Source organism: Anas platyrhynchos, chromosome 1 (assembly GCF_047663525.1).
Source record: "Anas platyrhynchos isolate ZD024472 breed Pekin duck chromosome 1, IASCAAS_PekinDuck_T2T, whole genome shotgun sequence".
NCBI lineage: Eukaryota > Metazoa > Chordata > Aves > Anseriformes > Anatidae > Anas > Anas platyrhynchos.
The window spans coordinates 23,964,448-23,986,051 of NC_092587.1; the positions used below are offsets into that span (position 1 = coordinate 23,964,448).

Genomic DNA, 21,604 nt, shown 5'->3' on the forward strand with positions numbered 1-21,604 from the left:
TGCTCCATCACCAGTGGTAGCATGTGTGTCATTCATAATAGAGTTTCTACATCACATTTGAAAATGGAATAAAGTTTTTAAAAATTTGCCTCCCTGTTAAATAGACAGTATGATAGTGTTTCCTTGTTTAATGGTGAAAGATTAAGCTGTTTCTTCTTTATCTGAATTTGTCACTATAAAAAAGTGACTGTCGATCTGGACCCACCTACCAGTGTAGTAAATACAATAGTAAAAGAGACAACCTGCACCTGTAGGATTAGGTGTAGCAGCAGGAAGTAAGAGCACTTGCAGTATATAATTAAGAAGGATTTTTTTTTTTTTTCCCAAACAGCATGTTCATCTTGCCAGGTTAACTAGTGATTAACCCTAAAAAAGAATGTGCTGAAGCCTACACCCTTGTTTAAACTCATTCACTTGCCAGTGTATTCAGTTACTTGTGTAACCAGTGACAAAGTAACCCTATTTACAACTCTTCATTTCCTGGTATTTTATTTGATGTCTTTGTGTTTCCAGTTTCTCCATTCATCTCTTTGTTTGGTTCTCTTTCATTTTCAGATAGGCAAAACATCTTGTCTGTGGTTCTGAATAAAACAAACCTACAATAACTTTTTATCTGTCATTAAAAAAAAAAAAAAAAAACTTCTTTTTTCAAGTGGAATTTTTCAGACAAAATGCATTTCTAAACACTTATCCAGATAAATATACCAGGATAAATATTTCTCCCGAAGATGTGTAAATAACTCTCTCACATTAACTGTTGCAAATGTTCTGCCAGAGATTCAAAGGAGAAAAAAAATATTTTTTGAGTACAGAAGACATTGGTTTGCTAAAGATTGGTCTGATATTAGTAATGAAAAGTCCACTGTGACAGCTACTTAAAGTATATTTCAGTTTGTATTTTAATGTACACCCAATTGCTTTATTATTATTATTTTATGTTAGCCTGTTTCTTTTTTTCTGAAACTTAATAAACCAAAATAGTAGAACAATGATAGGATCATGTAATCAGAGGTTCACTTCTGATAATCCCTATTGGGAAAAAAAAAAAAAAAGTTAAAGCATTAACTATGTTTTTTCTATTCATGTTTTGGTGCTTATAATAGCTTTCATTTCTTCTTTCACATGTTTAGAGAAAACAAATAAAATCATTGCATCCTGTACAGAGAGATAATATTTGGTGATATACTCTTGATTCATTCAATGTTTATTGTGTTTCATCTGCCATAAGCAAGATGGTTAGCTTGCAGTGATTTCAGTGAGTTTTTAAGACAGAAAGTCATACTTACAGAACATTGCTACTCTTCCTTATCCAGACATTTCTACTGTAGGCAGACACTGTTTAATAGGAAAATTATTTTTTTTTTCCACAGCAATTTCAAAGATAATTATCCTGCACACATTAAAGAAGAATGAAGTGTTTTAAAGAACTGTAATTCTAATTGGTAAATGTCACCAGCTGTTGCAGTTACTCTTACTTGTGTATATTCTTTTAATGATTACATTCCTGTGCCACAAGATACATGAAAATATATTCACTAGGTGTGAAATTCCCATATGTCACAGCTTCAAGACTAGGTAAACATCTCAAAGATAAGGGGAGAGTTGATGCTGATGGGAAATGTTATTTTTCTAGCTTTGGCTGTCTGCAAGACAAACATTTTTTTATTGAACTTAGTAAAAGAAAAATTTGTGTGAATTGAAGAACCAGTAGGTTTTAGCATTCAGTGGAAGATTCATTTTTATATTTAAATATGTATCTCCAAGAATTATAAACAGGTATTCATTTGTTAGATTATCTCTTTCAGCCACCCTCTGAGATTTCAAAATATTTTCCCATTGTGTCTCCAAGTTAAAACTAGTCTAATTCCTATAAATTTCCTATGAGGTTTTAGAAAGTACATGCGATTTCAGTTCTTGTCGTACGGTATACTGAGGGAATATACATAGTTTTCTGTTTTCACTTGTAATCTAGTTTCATTTAAAAAATATTTCTGTCAACTTTTAATGAAGAAGGCATTTTTTATTTTTTTTTTGGAGTTCCTTGATTTCCATGATTTCTTTGATTTTAATCAAAGAATGATTTTATCTGTTGTTTTTTTTACATTTTTATTTCTGTGTTTAGGATCAAACTTCGTAACTCAGATTAAATATAAATGGTACTGCTTTCCTCTTAATAGTTTCATGTAGGCATCTGTATGTATGTTATAAGATTTTTAAATGAACTTTCATTACCTCTGGAATGACCAATGTAAATGTTCAGAACATTTTAAGTTTTTCAGTGTGAGTTGGAGATGCTAGGACCATTAAACCACGTCATTCCACATTTAACTATTATTTTTAAGAAATTAAGCTGTCATTCATGCAAATTAGTAAATTAAAAAGTAAAGCCTATTTTGGATCATATTCATGGTAGACCCAAGGAAAAGAGACAAAGCTCATGATCCAGAAGGTTTCATTCACTGCAGTTTTGAGAGGACAACTCTTTCATCCTGTTAATTCAGTGGCAGATTTTGGACAGGTAACAGTTTGGGCATGTTTCCTTCCCTTTTGTGCTCAGACCTGTTTATGTACATTATAATATGTTGCATACATGATAATAAAGAATGAGAAAAAGTCCACTTCTAAACTAAAAGGCAAGCCTTACTGTGAAATATATGTAAATAGTTTAACTATATCAGCCTGTTTGTGCATATAGGTCTTTAAAATATGCTGAATATTTTACTTTTACAGCTTTGCATCTATCTGTTTTGAGACACTAACAGCTTCTGAGAAAAAAAAAAGATGACTTATACCTTGGAATTCAGGGACTAAACACAACTGCCTTTGTTCTCCTTCGCTAGAGCTCTTTGATAATCTATGGAGAATCTGAATTTGAATCCTTTATAAATAGCTTTGTGCCAAAACTAGTAAAGTAAGTTATAAAACAGCCTTCTTTTGCCTACCATGAACTTAAAAACCAAACAACAATTGTTATTTGGGAGCAAAATATACTTTTACAAGATACTTCCTGACACAGAAGACATTCCAAATTGCTTATGCTCAGTTTTGGTTCCTGTTAGAGAAAGGTGAACTCCCGACCGGCTTTGCATATGCTACCAGGAAAAAACACATTGCAGGCTATCAGGGTAAGGGTTTAGTGTGAAATAAAATAAAATAAAATAAAATAAAATAAAATAAAATAAAATAAAATAAAATAAAATAAAATAAAATAAAATAAAATAAAATAAAATAAAATTGTGGATAAAGAGGTCCAGAAATCCCAACTAGGCAGGAAAGAGCAGCTGCAGCAACCACTCTAGCTGGCCTGACATAGGTGCAGCATTTCTTGACCTGTCCTGTGTTCAAGAGTGTGGTATAAAAATTATGCCGACTCTGCTACTCCTAATGACATGGTTTGATGCAAAAAGGGAAGTATTTCAGTCCTTGCTCCTTCCTAGTCATCCTCTAAGCTGACTATGCTAGTGCAACAGTTTCAGAAAAATAGGGCTACTCTCACACCAACATTTTTGTGCCATTGTCACCAATTTGCTTTCACTGAAGTGCTTAAACTTTGTATCAAAATTAGTCAAACCTAAGTCAAATACAAAGTTCAGCTGTACATTGAAACCAGATGGCAACAAACCTGAGGCAATGCAAAAGGAACTCTGTGGTGTTTTTTAACCACTTTCTGAATGTGATAGCAGAATGGACCTTGAGGGTTGGATGGTTATGGCAGCCTCACCAAGGACAAAGGGGAAGATGTCCAAGTTTGCCATTGATATGACAAGAACCAAGACTTCATTCTTGATTCACGTATGGCAAAGCAGGTTTATGACTGAAAGCATTCATAAGTTGTAACATTGAGAACTTTACTAATAGTGAACCCTCCTGGACTTGGTAATTAACTCAGAATTTACAGCAGATTTACTAAATGCTGTTTTTACATATATGAGCCTTGTAATATAAGCTCAGTTTTGTATACCATGTATATAACCATGTATAACTTCTTATAAGTCTCAGTTGTTGCATGGTGTTTGTTTCCATTCCCCAGTACTCTATGTCCTTGCTTTGTCTCCACAGAAACCTGGGATGGATCTAGCAGATACCTACATTATGTTTGTTCGACAAAACCAGGATATACTTCGAGAAAAGGTCAATGAGGAAATGTATATAGAGAAGTTATTTGATGTAAGTAACTCCCCTTGCAAGGTTTGCTGGTATCACTACTACACTGTGTATAAGTGCATTTTGATGATATTCAGCAAGCCATTCAGATGTTCTTCCTTGTTGATTGTTTTTTCTTTTGCATTTTATATGTTGTCTTCAGCTATCAAGCGTGGCCTTTCTTTATTTTCTGCATGGAAAAATTTTAAGTGCTAGAAGGCATAAATAAAAATGTTAGAAGTTTGTTATTTGAAATACTCATTTTTCCAGTGTGAGTAGTCCAATTTTATGTTTCAATTTTGAATTTGTTAATGGAGAGAATTGGATTGATGTAGTTTGTGGACTACATTGCAGAGTTAATTTCCCTAAATAAGGAACTTCTACATAACTCTGCTTGTTTGTATACAGAAAGAGGCCAGTTATGCCAGGTGTACCTATGGGTTTGAGTGGTACTACCATGGAACGACTTTCCTTAATTTTTCCTTATGGTATTTTTAGTTGAAATTATTAAGGTCTTAAAGTTCGCCATGCATTGAATAGTTGAATTCCTATTCAAAATTTTGATCCTGCTTCTTCATAATTCTCTTCCTCATCCTCGAGGCCAACACATTGCCAGCCAGCTCTGTGTCTTTGTACTACTTTTCCTCAGCTTCTCTGCTAGCTTCTGCAGCCTCCCTCCAGCCATTCCTCTACCTTGATTTGCCCTTTTTTCATTAGAAACAATCACCTACTTACTCTACCACAATTTTCCTCTTATGAGGTTCTCCTATAAGGCCAATAGCATCAGTCCTGGGCATATTTCTGCTTAATCAAGTTCTGCCCACTAATTTATGGTGGTCGGGAAGTATGTGTCCTTTTCTGACTTGCCTGAAGCATAAACTTTGGGTGACGTTGTATGAAATTTTTGTATAAATTCAAAGAACTACACATGTAAAATACAGTTAAAAGTTATTTTATTATAAACTTGAATCAATTTACATGACAATGATATCAGTCACTTATAATTATGCAGGAATTCAAACATGGAAATGCATCATCTCTGACACTGTGTAATGCAATCCATTGCAAAACAAATTCTGGAATATAATACACACTTCAAAATGTATTTATTTGTGTGTCATCTCCTAAGTATTTTAGAAAGCTTTGCTGGCAGTTTCATTTAATTATGCAAGTTACAGCAAATGTTTTCATAACAGCAATTCACAGCCTTTACTGTGACACTACAGTTGTGGCAGTCACAGAAGGTCCCATAACATAGACTCTCAGCCATGGTATGTCATGTCAGTGTTTGTTGTTTGTTAGACTGGGTGGTCAAAATGAGATTTATCTCTCAGATTTTATATTTCCAGACACTCCCAGGCAGCTTTACAAAAAAAAAAAAAAAAAAGGAAAAAAAAAGTATCATCTGTTTTAATAAGCTAAGTGCTAATATGTGTGAAAAGAATGATTTTATAAAAGCTTTGATGCCCTGCAGGGGTAGAAAAATTATCATCCATCCAGCTGGCACCTTCACAAAGTACTAAAACCATATTAGCAACTTCTGCTTCAGTTTGCTTTTGCACTGAATCTGCAAGCATATGTTTCATTTTCAAGTTTCTATTTTTTGTTTTTCTTTGGGGTTATTTTTGCTTATGTTGTAATTTTCTGAATGTTAATAAAATTATGTGCCTAAGGCCAAGTCTAACTCTCACTGGAGAGACCACATTGACTTTGTTGATGTAATGGAATTGGACCAAGCCTTAGGCTACGTCCACAGCAGTAAACCAAACAGGGCCAGGGCAGAGGCCTGAGAACTAGCAAGTGATCATCTATATCAGTAAGTGATCAGTATAGTTCCTATCTATCAAAATTATGGCACGATTTTGGGTTAGGCTAACCACCACTAACCCAAGAGCCTCAGTACTATTGGGGTTAAGATGGGCTGAGGACCTCTCCCAAGTTTTACTCCAGCAATGAAGCTTTTCAACACAAGGAAAAAAATTCTGTATCAGTTGCAAGCCATGACATACTACTTGTCTTAGAGACACAAAGCCATTTCTGTCCTCCTCTATTCAGTAGTATGCATCATATGCTATCATGGCCAGTGGTTGTTGCTGCAAGGAGGGAGAAAAGATGTACATGGTTCTTGAAGCATGATGTGTATCAAATATCTATCTGTACCTTTAGTTTTCTTTAGATATGGCAGTATCACGTTTCTCCATAAGATCACACTAGGACATAAAGGAGAGAATCAGACAAATGCACTAACAAATATGTAAATTCATAGCAAATGAAAATTTAAAACAAAGGTATCTTGCTGTGTAAACTCACCTTTCCCAAAATTAATTCAGATTTATAATAGTTTAATTGAGCAAGAATTTGCACATGATTATGGAAGATTTAATGTGTTGTTGTTTTTTTTTCCCTTAATTAGTGATATAACAAAACCTAGATGCTGTTTATGAATTCATTTCTATCAAGTCATATTTCAATAGAAAGCATAAAATATATTGAAGTTTCTGTGTAAATATACTTCAAGCCATTTGACTGGCTGCAGGTGTACATGACTATTGTTTTCCCCTTAAAATATACAGTATCTCTATCAGATAAGAAATCATCAGCCAAGCAACTCAGGAAAAATGCATGTCTGTGCTTCAACCACTGAAAAATCTGAAAAATCTTTGTTTTCCAGAATAACCAAAGCAATCAAACAAAAAAAGAAAACAAATAAAACACACACAAAAGACTGTTCTGAATACTAGAAGTGATAGCTATTAATATAGATGAGATCAGACCTTAGATGCCATTTTAATCAAAAAATGTATGCCTACCAATTATTCATTCATGGATTTCATTGGCTTGATTTAAGGCTGCTTTATGCTAACAGCTATTACAGTGATCAAGAACATGGGATGTCTACCTTATGAAGTAATGGCAAAAAATAGGCACTGTTTTGTGGTGATGCTTAAGAAGCCTGGAAAAATATTGCCAGCCTATACAAAATATGAAAATTCGGAATAGAATTTAAACTTGTGATATAATTTTTTTTTTTTAAATATGAGAGAGATGCTCAAATCTCCAGGGAATTGTGAAAGACTAGGCTGCAGTTTCTCTCTGCACCATTTTCAGCCATTTAAATCCTATTCTTCAGTGCCTTTGTTGATCATGCAGCAGAACCCATGCAGTTACTTTTTTCTTCTATTTCTTCTGAATTACTTGCTTCTGGGTGCATTTCATTCTTCACCTCCTCAAGAATGGGTGTAGACAGCATTCAGGACAATGTAGCTTGGTGCTCCTGGTGCACCAGTGATCAGTGTGCTATCCTCTTGTTCTCCAACTTCATCACCAGCTTTCTAGTCACAAAGAATTCTTTGCTTGGTCAACTTGTCAAAGGCTGTTAAGGCTTTTTGTTTTCCTGTTGTGAGACATGGTCCTCTTCCTAGGATCAGCAGGGAATTTTACCTACCAAATTCATTCCCATCACAGAAAATTATGCTCTCCTCTCATCTGTAGCAGTTTATAGTTGGTGGGTGGGAGAGGGAGAAGGGAGATGTTGATTGTTTTTAGCACAGCAGATTTTAAAGAGCACTAGCAAAGTTTTGTAACGTGTTGTACACATGGATGATCTGCAGCACCTCTGGCTTAAATATCTGTTCCATGTTTGTGATTCCTGAAGGGTTAATTCAGTGATCCATATGATTCCTTCCAATCCTGTATGCCACTGGAGCAATCTAAAACAATGAAGTTACAGTGGGACAACTTTATGTCTCTAATAAATTCAAATAAAGCAAATATTTTCTACCATTAATGCTGCAGTGACTCAGACAGTTTCAGTGTATGGCAACCAAACCATAAAGACAGGCACTCTGTGTTTGTTATTAATCTAATGATTTAGATTTTTAATTATGGTTCAAAGCATCACCTATTATAGGTGACATATTTTTCTTTTAAAGTCTAATAATTTAAAGCAAGAAGAGATTTTTTAAAATAATATTTAATAAATTTTTAGAAACAAAGTTACACTTTTCAAACATTGGTTTAAAAATCTTTTCAGAAAAGACTGTATTAGTAGTATTGGGTGAATGGAAAAATGAAAAACCTAGGATAAGTCTAAAATACTACTAATTTAAAAAAGCCCCCTCTTATTTATAAAGGTAATGTGCCCGATGAATGATGTAAGAACATTTGTGCTGTGTATCTGGTCACAAAATTATCGGATGTAAAAAATATCCAGCATTAAATTTCCCATGGAGCGTGGTTCAACACTATCAAAATCAATGGAGTTTTACTGTTAACTGCAATAAAAGCAGCGCTATGTCCATAAATATGTCAGGTTATCATCACTGCCTAGATTTAGATTCATGTTGCTACCTGAATTTTTAAAATGAGACTGTCTCCCTATTCCTGAGCATTTAAAATGACATCAGACTTACAAATTAAAACTGTTTTCTTTAGAATAAATAAATTTTAAAAAAAGTAATTTTGCATAAAACACTGTGTAAATCATTGATGTAGTACTTTCTGTAATAATGTAAAGTTTGTAAGTGCCACTTGGGTAGATTCGCAATTTCTTGTACTTGTTAATTGCACCTGAAGAATGGATATTATTGTCTTTTCAAACATTTTCCCTTTAAAATAGTCTTCGTTTATTTGCCATTAAGAGTATTATCTTATAGGTTATGTTTGTGTTGGGTCTGTCATGAAAAATTTATCGTGTAAACAGATGTACGATTCTAATTTTAAGACTATATATGTAATGAGCTTTTATGCAATAATTGCTTGCTACATTAAGAAATGATTTAAGGGAACCATTTTAACCCATCAACATTTAATCACTGATACAAGAATTTTCCACTTTTTTTAGGCTTTAATTTCTGGGAAAACTGCACAAGCCTACCATAAATACACAAAGTAGTCAGTGCTCACCCCAAAAAGGCCAGCATTGGCAAGCAGGTCACCTACTTAGCTTGTAAATGATGGCTCTTGTTAGCAAAAGTTAACTTTGTCCCTGCTACCTCATATCTTACAGGTGTTAAACTGGTGTGGTGTTACTGACCAGTCCTGTTGGCTTCACAGGGACTGCTCATGTGTGGGACTGTCCTCAGGGCTGTGACATTGTTATGAATAGTATAAATGCTTAAGCACTTCAGATTTCCATAGCTCCTTTTGGCTTTTGTATTTTAAAAGTCCAGATGAGATGTGATATTTTCTTTCTGTAAAAAAAAAGAAAAAAAAAAAAAAGCTTGCATTTTGCCGGGAACATGATTCAGATGCTAGTATTGGAACAACCACCTCCCTCAACCTGCTGGCCATGCTTCTTTTGGTGCAGCCCAGGATACACATGGCTTTCTGGGCTGCAAGCACACTTTGCTGGCTCACCAACCAACACCTTGGGGCTTCTCCTTGGGGCTGCTTTCAATCCATTCTCTACCCAGCCTATGTTTGTACTTATGATTGCCCCGGCCCAGATGCAGGACCTTGCACTTGGCCTTATTAAATTCAACGATATTTGCACAGACCCACCTCTCAAGCCTGTCCAGGTCCCTCTGGATGGCATCCCTTCTCTCCAGTGTGCAGTCAATCCCACTGTCCATGTCACGGACAAAGGTGTTAAACAGTGCCAGTTCCAGTACTGACCCTGAATGCCACTTGTCACTGGTCTCCACGTGGACATTGACATGTTGACTGCAACTCTTTGAGTCCGACCACCCAGCCAATTCCTCGTGCACCAAGTGGTCCATCCATCAAATCCATGTCTCTCCAATTTAGAAACAAGGATGTCATGTGGGACAGTGTCAAATGCTTTGCACGAGTCCAGGTAGATGATGTCAGTTGCTCTTCCCCTATCTACCAATGCTGTACCCCATTGTAAAAGGCCACCAGATGTGTCAGGTATGATTTGCCCTTAGTGAAGACACGTTGGCTGTCACCAGCCACCTCTCTGTTTAGGTGTACCTTAGCATAGTGTCCGGAAGGATCTGCTCCATGATCTTGCCAGGCACTGATTCATTTCTCTTTGCCATAATATCTTCTAGTAAATTTTTAGCAAATGCTGCATTCAATTGAATCATTTATTTCATTTTTTCTGACATTTTAGGAAAAATAAAATGTTAAAAATGTGCAAATGCTTCTTCCTGGCAAGTGAGTTAATCTTAGGCTGGTGTTGCATAGCTAAGAGGAATGTATATTTTACATGTGGGCTTTCTATAGTATCAACTCTTTGTGCTGCTCAGGTCTACCTTGAAAGCAACATTACTGCAGTATTCAGTACTCAACAATGGTTTATTAGAAAAACTTCAGTTGTAATTTTTCCCATTCTCACATTGGTTCCTGTCACATTAATTTTAATAAGTAATTTTACCATATATTGTTACATAATTATTTGCAAGTGTGTGATTTGACAAAATATCTACGTTTTGATCTAGGTTATATGCCAAGGCATCTTCAGCAAGTTAAGACTAGGTAGAACTGGTTAAAGGCCACATTTGAATCAAAAGCTGTGTTTGTATTAAACTGAGAAACATGAGAGGACCGTGCCTAATTACTTAAGAGACTCAACAAAAATGGATTGTAGCTTGTTGATCTTCTTATTTCTTTGATAAGTCAGAATAATCTTCAAGAAATATGTGGGCTTCTTTCTCGGATTCTTGAAATTTGATCACAGTGCAAAATTGTCCTTTGGCGCAAACCCAGAAATACACATCTTTGCATGATGCACCTGGACATATGTGGCAGGTCTGGTAGAATCAGCTAATTAACAACACAGGCTTAAACAGGCACCTCATCTGGCAGTGTAGTTAGTTGCCTGATGGTGCTCAGCAGGATTTGGTAGTGCTTTTTATTTTTCTATCCTAATGGTCTGCTGCCCACCTAATTTTGCCTTATTGTCAGCCACTACTTACCGCAGCTTGAGGCCCTCCCAGGAGGCTAAATTATTATCAAAGGATTAGGGAGATGTAGCCTTGCAGCTCTGACATTTCTGATTACTTGTCTATGCCAGAACACTAATTAGCTGTGACTAATTAAGAAAAATGTTCCTGCCATAGAAAACCATTTAAAAGAACTGAGAAGTAGAAAAGCAATTGAAAAGCTGAGCAGTGCTCAGATTTTCTGATGCTCTTTAGATTTTCACCAAAGTCTTAACTCACCTTTAATTATGTCTAATATTTTATAGGAAAAATAGAAAGCTCTTGATATGAGAACCACGCTGCAGCTTTCTCTAGATCTAGAGACAATCTTGTCATTTTAAAACAGTTTGTCGTGTCATTTTTGGTAAAAGAATTTTAGAGGAAACTGTAGGCAGCATCACCAAATGTGAACTGAAAAAATGAATTATATTAACATGCTCAAATATATGAAACTCTTCTGCAAGATGCAAACAACATCTTACAAATTTGCTAATCAAAGTCTGTTCAAAGTTCACTAAATTATTTCTCATGATTTCAAGTAGATTTAGTCTTTTTTTTTTTTTTTTTCTGATAGGAATCTCTGTAAAAGAAAAACAGTTCATTTGAAAACTGAAAAAATGTAACTCCCTTCTGATTTCATATTGTATAGAAGTTTTCTTTGATTTTTTTTTTCTTGAATATGCTGAGAAAAGGAGTGCCCGCTCTTGAAGGGTGCTGATTATGCTGCTATCAATCCAGCAAAGCTCAGTACTGTTGAAATCAATAGGACCACAACACACTTAAAGTAAAGCATGTGCTTCAGAGTTTGCTGCTTCAGAATCAGAATATTCAGTACTTTGTAAGCTGTTTTACAGCGTAGCTGAGAGTGTTTTCTCTAGAGGAAACTGTAATGCAATGGCTGGTTTTGATATGTTTTTGGTATGATACATTTATCCAATTCTTCAGTTTTGATTACATTTTTAATTTTTGAATTTTGATCTTATTATGTATCAAACATCCCAAAAAGATATAAAAATGTTTTGTTTTGGTTTTTTTTTTGTTTTTTTTTTTTTTTTTTTTTCTAGGACATTATTTATCCCATAGCCCACTCTTAATTTGGTATTCATGGAATAGATGTCTGCTACCCTTTTCACACTAATTTAATCATATTATTTAAATCTTCCCAGCAGGGGAGTAAGATTCTATGAAATAGATATTCTGATATCTTGCTAAAAGAGCTATTGCTCTTTGGGTATAAAAAGGAAATAAAGAACTATTTTTAGGGCACTAAATCTCATATTCTGATATTCAGAGTGTCTTTTGCAGTTGTACCCGCTGATTTTCCAGAAATATATGAGAAGATCACTTTTTTTGGAAAAAGAACAATGTATGAATTGCTATAAAAAGGCAGTTTAAAATGTGGATCCTGAGTCAAAGCAGGAAGACAAATAGGAAAAAAAATCCCAAACTCAAGATTTTACAGCCAATTTTTATTTTTTTTTTCATCCTGAGGGAATTATATCATAAAGGAAGGTGGAACTACCAGGTTTTTCGCTTGTTTGTTTGGGGAGGGGCTTTAACACTGGGAACTTCCAGTACAGTTTCCCCATAGACATTTCTGGTCTATACCACTCAGTCATTTATTTAATGTATTTAAATGCATCTATCCATCACTCACAGTATCCATTCACTAAAAACAATAACAAACTCTATCAAATAAAAGAGAACTCCTTCCAACATCCAGGCACAATTTAGTCCTTTAACCTTTTTATCCTGCTAGGCACAAAGTAGCAGCGTCTCATTCCAGGCACTGCATTTTTTTTCTTATCTCTATGGCTTGAAATGTGTCTAGCAACTTAATGGAATCAATTGAGCATGGCCAACTATAAAAATATAAAATAGCACTGAAACTTTAGATGAGTCTGTCAGTAAGTGTTAACTGTGGCTGTAGCTTTCACATTCTACGCAGTCAAGAGAAATCAATAAGGATTGTACCATTTATATTGTCTTATCTAATGTTTGTTCACCATGAAGTGCCAGGCACAAGCACCATCTAGGGAATATTGATTTCTTGATGTACTGTAATTCACACACATCTAAACAGCAGGAGAACCTTGTGGTTTCTGAAACCCTACTTGTGGGTTTGATATTTTTACTTGTATTTCATTTGGGTCAAGCTTAGTTTAAAAAGCAAAATCAAATAGACGCACAACCACATTGTTGACCACAGCACAAGAAAAATGGAGTCAGAAAGTATAAGAATAATGTAGTTTTATTATAAAAGGTTTGAAGTAACGGAAAGAGGTTGCTATGTTGTAAGTCAAAATAATACCAGGTGAGGCTTCTGCAGAGTGCTCTGAAACCAGCAACAAAGTTAGTGAGTCACCAGCGGAAGGAACTTCTTAACCTGCTTGATCAAGGACTGAATCTTTCGCACTAAGTGTGCAAAAAGTTTTGATATAGATGATTTTCTATAAATATTTTCAAGTGTTTTATCTTATGTTTCCTTGATTTACACAGCACTGGCTGTCCTTTGTCCTTTGACTGTACCAAAATCAGTCACAATGTGCAAAACAAACATTACAAATAACAAATAGAAAAATGAGCTCAAATATGTATATATATATATGTACACACACATATATATATAGCAACCCAGCTGTAAAATCTGCATAGCTGAAAGAGTGCACACGTGTAATAGGGTCAGAGATGGAAAGGAGCACCTGTTCAATTGAAGGATGCTTTCTCCAAAGAGACAAGGGAAGGAGAGAAGACAGAGGGAGGTAGGAGGCTGGACCTCTGCTCCGCATTAGCGCTGCTTGGTGTGGTGCCCGATCGATATGACATAGGAAAGGAGTGACTACACCACTGTGCAACTCCCTATCAGCCTCTCAGCTGCATCCAGCCCTGTCGTGTCCCACTACAATACCATGCAGAGTAAACGGATGATGAGTCAAGATTGCTGAGGTGGAAAGGAATAAGGTGCGTGTAAATATTCACACAGAGGAACCCCTAATATTTTAAATGCTTTAATTAAAATATGTTTTACCTCATTCCATGTATAGCTGGGAGTCTAAACAGAAGAGTCCAGGACAATAGCTGCTGATATGAGGGGGTACCTAAAAGCTGCATCACAGTTTGGCCCAGCTTTGGTCTACCTGGCTTTTGGTACCTGGTACAGAGGCCTCCCTCAAGGAACTCCCCAGGGAATACAGGATGGCTGGGTATAAAAGCAGGTGTGTGTCTCTGTTACGTGCATTACAGATAGAGGAAAATTGGACCTTCAATATTACTAATGCTACACATGCATTTAGGAAAACTGCATAACATTTCTGCAGCTATGAGCATTCATAGGGTTTGTAAAACTAGATTCCATATAGCAAGAAGCTGGTGTTACAATGATGAAAAACTTGGTCGTTTCACATTATGTTCATTTGTTTATTTTGAGGATCCAAGCTGGCTTTCATTTCAAGGTCACTCAAGTGATGTTCCCCACTCTGTGCCTTGGAGGATGTTTGCAGATACACCCAAATTGCAACACAACACAGTACAGCGAGACTGACAGTGTTTGCTCCAGAGAGTTTTAGCACCAGAATAACCTATGGAAGTACTGTTCACAGATAGACTGTGTATCCAGAGTGGAGTAGGGGAACTGTTTGTGCTGCTAGTCTGTCACAGTCATGAGTATATTATGTTAGTATCTAGTGTTTAGATCAGAACAGTGACATTACATATGTCCAGGTAGGGAAGGAAGCGTTCTGCATGTCTAATTTTGCAAACTTCCACTCCGCATCTACCATATGTGAAGAAGCCAGTAAAAAAAAAAAAAATAATAATAATAATTATTATTATTATTATAAAGTAGAATAAACATTGTAAATTGCTGTATTGTTGTGTAGCAATCTAGTATGCAATGTAGGCAGAGATGAGGACTGTGTATTTTCTACTAAATATGTATGTTTAATTGTGAATTGGCAGCAGTTCCATAGCAACTAGTCAGATTCTAATTATAAGCCTGTTTTAAAATGTGAAAAAATGACTTTCTTCCTGAAAGATGAGCTTTTCGTACCTAAGAAGTTCTTTGCTGTTTCAGAAAAATACATTTTTTTTTCTATAAGTTTCAAAAATGCTTAATATGTTTTTAAATGTGCCCCATTCTCTCTTTTCTTCTTATTACTGCTTTCTGAAAACCAGCCTGCCTAATATGTTTCTGTGTGCCACCAAAATATCTGATCCAGCAGCTGTTCACTTGTTTGTTGTGGTGAGTCCCGCTGAACAGAGTCTGTCTGTCAGGGTTTGAGTTCCTCTTTCTACTGAGCTCTTTTCCCTTTTCTCCTGATTACTTTGGGTGTGACAGTGAGACTCCTTCATTCAAATAGGCAGGGAAGAGACTGACTCAAGCCTAAAGTGTTTGGTTCATCAATTAGTCATTCATAAGAAAAACAAAATGTTTTTGAGGTCCCTGAGAGGTTCATTTGGGTAATGACACAAAAAAAGGCAGAAGAAAACCAAAGGAAGAGTCCCACTGGAAGAAAACCTTTCTTCCTTGGCCAAGCATGTGTACAAAAGGCAAATTAATGTCTGCTACAATCACGGGAAGGGAAGGGAAGGGAAGGGAAGGGAAGGGAAGGGAAGGGAAGGGAAGGGAAGGGAAGGGAAGGGAAGGGAAGGGAAGGGAAGGGAAGGGAAGGGAAGGGAAGGGAAGGGAAGGGAAGGGAAGGGAAGGGAAGGGAAGGGAAGGGAAGGGAAGGGAAGGGAAGGGAAGGGAAGGGAAGGGAAGGGAAGGGAAGGGAAGGGAAGGGAAGGGAAGGTCTGAAGCAGACCACAGTATGCATTTTTGTTTGTTTGTTTTCACTTCTTTCTTGTTGCATGTAGCTGAAATTTAGGCTGTGAACATTTTTGCACATACCCAAGCCAAAATTCAAAACGTGGCTTAGCATTTCAGGCCTGTAGGAGGAAGCAAAACATGGAAGCGGGATGAAAAATTGAGACATTTCCAGCAAAATGGCTTGATTAATGGTGCAGAGCATTAGAATCATAAAACTGTGGTGAGGTGGAAGAGCTTTGTGTCAGAGTCTTGGTACAAAGTAGGAGCGCATGAAGGAACAGTGAGCTTGAGAGTATTTCAGCAGGAACGAGTGATACAGCAGTAGGGGGACTTTTAGACAGGTCCTTGAATGAAAACATGGGAAGGAATTGAAGTAAAAGGGAGGACTGTAGGTAAATAGAGTTTATTTGTATTACACTTAATATTTATTTAATTGTTTGCATTTTCCAGATCAAGGGCTTGAAACATCTGATTTTTGGTGTAGTGAGAAGGTTTTGTTTGTTTGTAGTGCCTGCTAACCCTGTGATTCCAATAAGGCTAACTGGGAATTTTCCACTTGTGCTTAGCCTAATTTTTATTTCTTTTATTTTTTTTTAAATGAAAATTCCTAGGGGAAAAAAATGCAAAAAGTAAAAGTGGTGACATGTTGACTCTTGAACTTTGCGAGCATTTAAGAATATGCAAAGGTAAGCCCTGAAACCCTCCAGGTCTGATGTCTGCAAATTAAAGGGTAGATATATATATACATATACACTGATACTGGATAAAAGAGTATGATAAAGCACCATTTCAGTTTTAGTATTGTATTGATTATATTTTATATTCTGTAGATAATAAAAAAAAAATATTTTAGTGTGTCCTGATATAGTAAATGTACAGGAAGTGTAGGTGAGGAATTTGAGTTTGAGCGGTGTCCATAAGTTGGAGATACAATTCTGTCTGTGTGTTGTAATGTCAGCTGTTCCTTCCCATATTCATCGTGCCATGAAATTTAGGCCACATCAGTTTTCTGTCATAGCAGCCTTTGAAACAGAAGATTGATATATATATATATAAATTCATATTTCAGAGATAAAGTATAAACTTATTTGATGTTCTAAACAGAAAGATTACTATCTCTCGCTCACTCTGCCCCTCCCTCCACTCCCCCCCGAGAAGAGCCAGGTGCATTACAGTAGCTGCAAAAAGATCCAGGCTACAAGTATAGTTGAAAATTGTACTGTATCTAGAGGTGTTGTAGTTTCTATTTCTACAGCCAGAGGCCAGTTAAAAGACCATTTCTGCCAACTCAATCTTACTTTCACTAGTATAGAATCATATCTCAGTAATTTGAAATTCTCTGTTGATTCAGTAATAATGTTGAGACACTGGAAAGAGAAAACAACACTTTTTCATGGGCTTCCTGCAGAGGCAGAATTCTGAACTTTGGGTAGAATATTCTTTCAAGGATGATACCATGAACTCAGATGCGCAGTATCAAACCTAGACACTATGAGCATACATATGATGAGAAGCCACATTCTTACAGGGCTGGATCACCTGTTGCAGAAGGGCAGTGACTGTTCCTATGAAGCCATGTGGAACTGGTAGCAGGGTGGGAAAACTCTAGTTTGAGACCTTTCTCTTCTCCGAGGTTTTCCTTCTTTTCCTTCATTTTCCTGGTCACTGAAACAGTTATCTTCACTGGAAATGCAACTGGAAGTGCCTCACAGGCTGGGCCACATTTATAGCCAGTGCACTCTAGCAAAGATAAGTCACTTGAGAGATAATTTGCTCCTTTCAGGGCAGTAAAGATACAGCAGGGAGCACTGAGAGGGCACTACAGCAACAAGTCATCAAGTTATAGTCTCCCTCCAGCAGAAAAAATTATTTTAATCAGTTCAGAAATCACCAGTGTCAGGAATCAGAATTGGTGGGGCAAGTGGAGGGTACAAACAAAATTTTTAGATGCACATAAATGAATATTTTTGTCTATGTCTACATGTAGTTCCTCAACCTTCAGTGGTTTCTCAGGCATTCTTAATTATCAGGCTACCTAAACCTGATGGAAAAGCATAAGCATCTGATGCAAAATTACTTCATTGTTGTTCTTAGCTTACAACTAAATATTTTTAATTTCTGGGAAAAAAAAAAAAAAATATATATATATATATATATATAAAATATATATATATATATATTTGAATGTTAATTACTGTTGACTTGATTTCTTATTTCAATAATCCTGTGTATATTTAAAAGATGCAGTCATTTTGCAGACCACCTTCTGATGTGTCATGGTGGCCTTTTGACATGTCATGCTTGAGAATTCCTTCCCCAATTTTTTGTTTGTTTGTTTGTTTGTTTAAGAGTTACCAAGCCTTTCCAACCTGCAGGAGAGCTTGTGAGCTCTTCACTGCTCAGGTGAAACTCCTAATTTATGTGGGTGATGTCTATACCTAATCTTAAAAATACCGCTGTAACTTCTAAACCTCAGAGTGTTTTCAAAGGCACTATAAATAACACTGGTTTCCCTCGTTAGCATCAGCATTTAACAAAAGCCATCAGTGTGATTGTTCATATTTTACCAAGAGGGAAATAACTTTTGCAACTTACATTGGGAATTTGTTTCTAACTTTTGCTCCATGCGTTTTCAAGGAGTAATTTATTCTTAAATTGTTTAACAAATGTTGAATGTTTTTAAAGTTGCTTGACATGCTACTAACGCTATAAAAATTTTTAAAAAATACTATAGCACTGGCTACAGCAGCTTTAGCACTTAGTATTTATCATGCTTAAGATATTTCTTATGCACTGTGGCTTATACTGCCTTTGATGTGCAATCTCTTCAGTGAGAATACTTTGTTATTGTTCCTAGTAGGAAAAATAGAGCCGAAGGAAGTAAAAACATCCCACAGTTGTCTGAGCAACTCAATTCCTAATAAAGAGTGAGATAAAGGCTTCGGAAGGAAGATGAAATGTGGTTCCTAGAAAAACTGTTACCCCTGCCATATTCAGCAGAAAAGGCATTTCAACAGTGCCCATTTGTCAAGAGCAGCCAAGATACAGAAACTCTATGGGGTCCTGTGTATCAGATGCTAGGAATACCAGGTCTGGGAGGACTGAGGCATTGTGTGTTAGAATGTATTGAGCCTCCTTCCAGGTGGCAAACAGCTGCACCTTTTTATAAAACTTCAAAAAAATAAATGTGAAGTGCTTGCTTTCAGCCGAGAAGTGTTATATTTAATTGAACTGTTCTGCAAATGTGATAGCCCAGGCACCCAGAAAGATGGTGAATATTTAATATATTTGTTTTGTGTTTCCACCAGTCAACAGAATAAAGACATTCCTTAACTACTTCTCTTTAACTCGCCTGAAGAAAGCACGGTATGTTGCTAAATCGCCTTTCACCGGCCCTGCCGAGAAACAACTTTAATCCTTGTTAGAAAATTGCAGAGTCTGGGCCCGACAAAGAGCTCCTGCCCGGCGCATTGTGAGCGCGGGGAGCGGGGCGAGGGGAGCCCTTTACAGCTGCGTGCCTCCAGCCCGCCTCAGCTGGACTATTTAGGCAAGGAGGTTTGTCAATCCCTCCCCACAATGGGGAGAGGTTTTCAGTGCCTGTAGCCGCGCCGAGCCCCGTTGGGGATCAATGCTGGCCATTCAAGCTGCACCCTCTTTCATTGCTTTGGTTTGTTAATTTAAGACTAAAGGTCCGCTGAGGGGGTTTAGGGTGTTTAAGAAAGCTGATGAACTGTTTAAGAAATCTGATGAACTGAGAGCGTTTATAGCCCTGGTGTGGCAACTACTGGCACTGAGGGAGCTGTGTCCTTGTTGACCCTCTTGTTATTAAAAATGCACAAGTGCTGCGCTTCTCAATATTTCAACACTCTTTCATTGTCAATACCACCTTCTGAGCCCTTCAGCTTGTTGCTTGCTCTAAAGATCTTCTTAGATTGGGTTTGAAAACTTCACCTTAAACACTAGATTAGACTGATGTTCTGTTTTCCGTGCTCCTGTTGATTTGTTGAACCTTCCCAGGGCTGGAAAGCAAGTAGCAGCTTGATGGGGAGACGGGCTGCTAATATGATTTACCAGTCTACAGTCATGCACAATAAGTGTGAATAAATACAGGGGTCTCACAGAGTCAACCCTAGCCTTTCCTTTTCTCTTATTTTTTACTTTAAAAGAGGTATCTCAGGAAAATGAAGTGAGTAATGCATGCCCTTACAGGAGCTGGATGAGCTATGAATAAGAAAAGGGGGGGAACAGGGAGGCAAACATATTTTTGTTGAAGTGGTTGGCTGCTGTTATGTGATGTGCAGAAAAAATATATAATAAACACTTACTGCTTTATTCTTGCATAGATGACACCAAAGAATATAGCACTAATACTGCATCATTGGCATCTACAAGAGTCTACCTGTCCTTCCAGTGCTATTACTAGTAGTGGAAAAGTGATTTTTTTCTTAAAATCTGTTAGAAGATTTTTTTTAAATTGTTATTACTTAAAAAGTGTGTAACAAGGGCCATTATCAAATCAAAGCTTGTGAGTTTTTAGTAGGTTTCCATAAGTCACAGTGGATGCATCCCAGCATCTCTAACATGCTCACAATTGCCAAAACATGTGGCCTTGAATTCCACCTCTGAGGCATTTCCAGCACTGTGCATTTTAACAGATGCCAGAAGAAGTAACAGGGAAATATTTACCTTTCATGGCATGAAGTACAGCAGATCTATGCTTATACAGTTTCAGTCTATTCCGAGTGCACAAGACTCAGAGGTGTAAGGCCAATAGTAAGCAGGAATTCTAGTACCTCTAGTACCTCTAGGAGGACACTAAAAATGTACTAGATGGGTTTTTTATTAAAGATACTATGACGATTCTTCAAAATAAGAATACATCTTTTTCTAATAACAGTTGCATTTTTTTTCTGAACAAGGCATGTTGTCAGAGGAGCAAGTACCATAGTATCATTTCACAATCATTGAATTAAAAAACAAAACAAACAAACAAAAAACCCCTCAAATTTTAACATTAAAACTGGTCAGGAAAACATGTTAATGTTATTTTAATTCACAAATTTGAGAAGCAAAATTAATTTCCTCCGATTTCTTAGCTTTCTTTTCAGTGCAGGTAAGCATCACAGATAGAGAATCTTAATTTGAACTGCATCCATCTTAATTAAGTTGTCTAGCTGGATTTTAAAACAAACGTTTTGCCAGGAGACGGGGCTTTGGTCTATTCTCAGTGATCCTGCAGCATTCAGTGCTGGTGCAGGGGGCAACTGATGACAGAATTTTCAATCCTGCCTGGAGTTTCTTCTTGTGAGCAAGTTTGAGCCCCTTCTGCTTTCTGCCAGTTGTTTTATGCAAAACAAATACATTATAGATGTTGCTGGATTTTTATTTTTGTTTTTAAATGCAAAAATATGAGTGTTGAAATAAAATGTACTACTAATACCATGCTCTCTACCTTGATTATGCTAAAGATTAACAACTGTAGAGTCTGAGTGGAAATACATGTATAATAGTTGGGCTCATCTTACTGCAAATAACAATAGATATTCTGGATAGAATGCTTGGTATATGAATTTTCCTGCTTATTAGATCAATAGAGTTCACGGAGTGAATAAGCTCAAGTGTATTTTATCTTCTAGACTACTGTATACATACAACACCTATCATTTAAGAGCTGCCACTTAGTAACTACTCTGCCACATTAAAAATATTTTGCAGCTACATATGAAGGAAAACAAAAGCAGCATGCATGTAATCCATGAAATAATAT

General features: G+C 36.5%; 1 protein-coding gene across 10 annotated transcripts in view; it reads left to right on the forward strand.

Annotated features, from left to right (window-relative positions):
• Window positions 1-21,604, forward strand: part of CADPS2 (calcium dependent secretion activator 2) — a 312,136-nt gene that overhangs the window by 283,761 nt on the left and 6,771 nt on the right. For all 10 annotated transcript variants that reach the window (XM_072033275.1, XM_072033270.1, XM_072033291.1 and 7 more), the window contains one exon: window positions 4,060-4,167. In XM_072033275.1, the coding sequence (XP_071889376.1) occupies window positions 4,060-4,167 (108 nt within the window). The remainder of the gene's footprint in view (window positions 1-4,059; window positions 4,168-21,604) is intronic.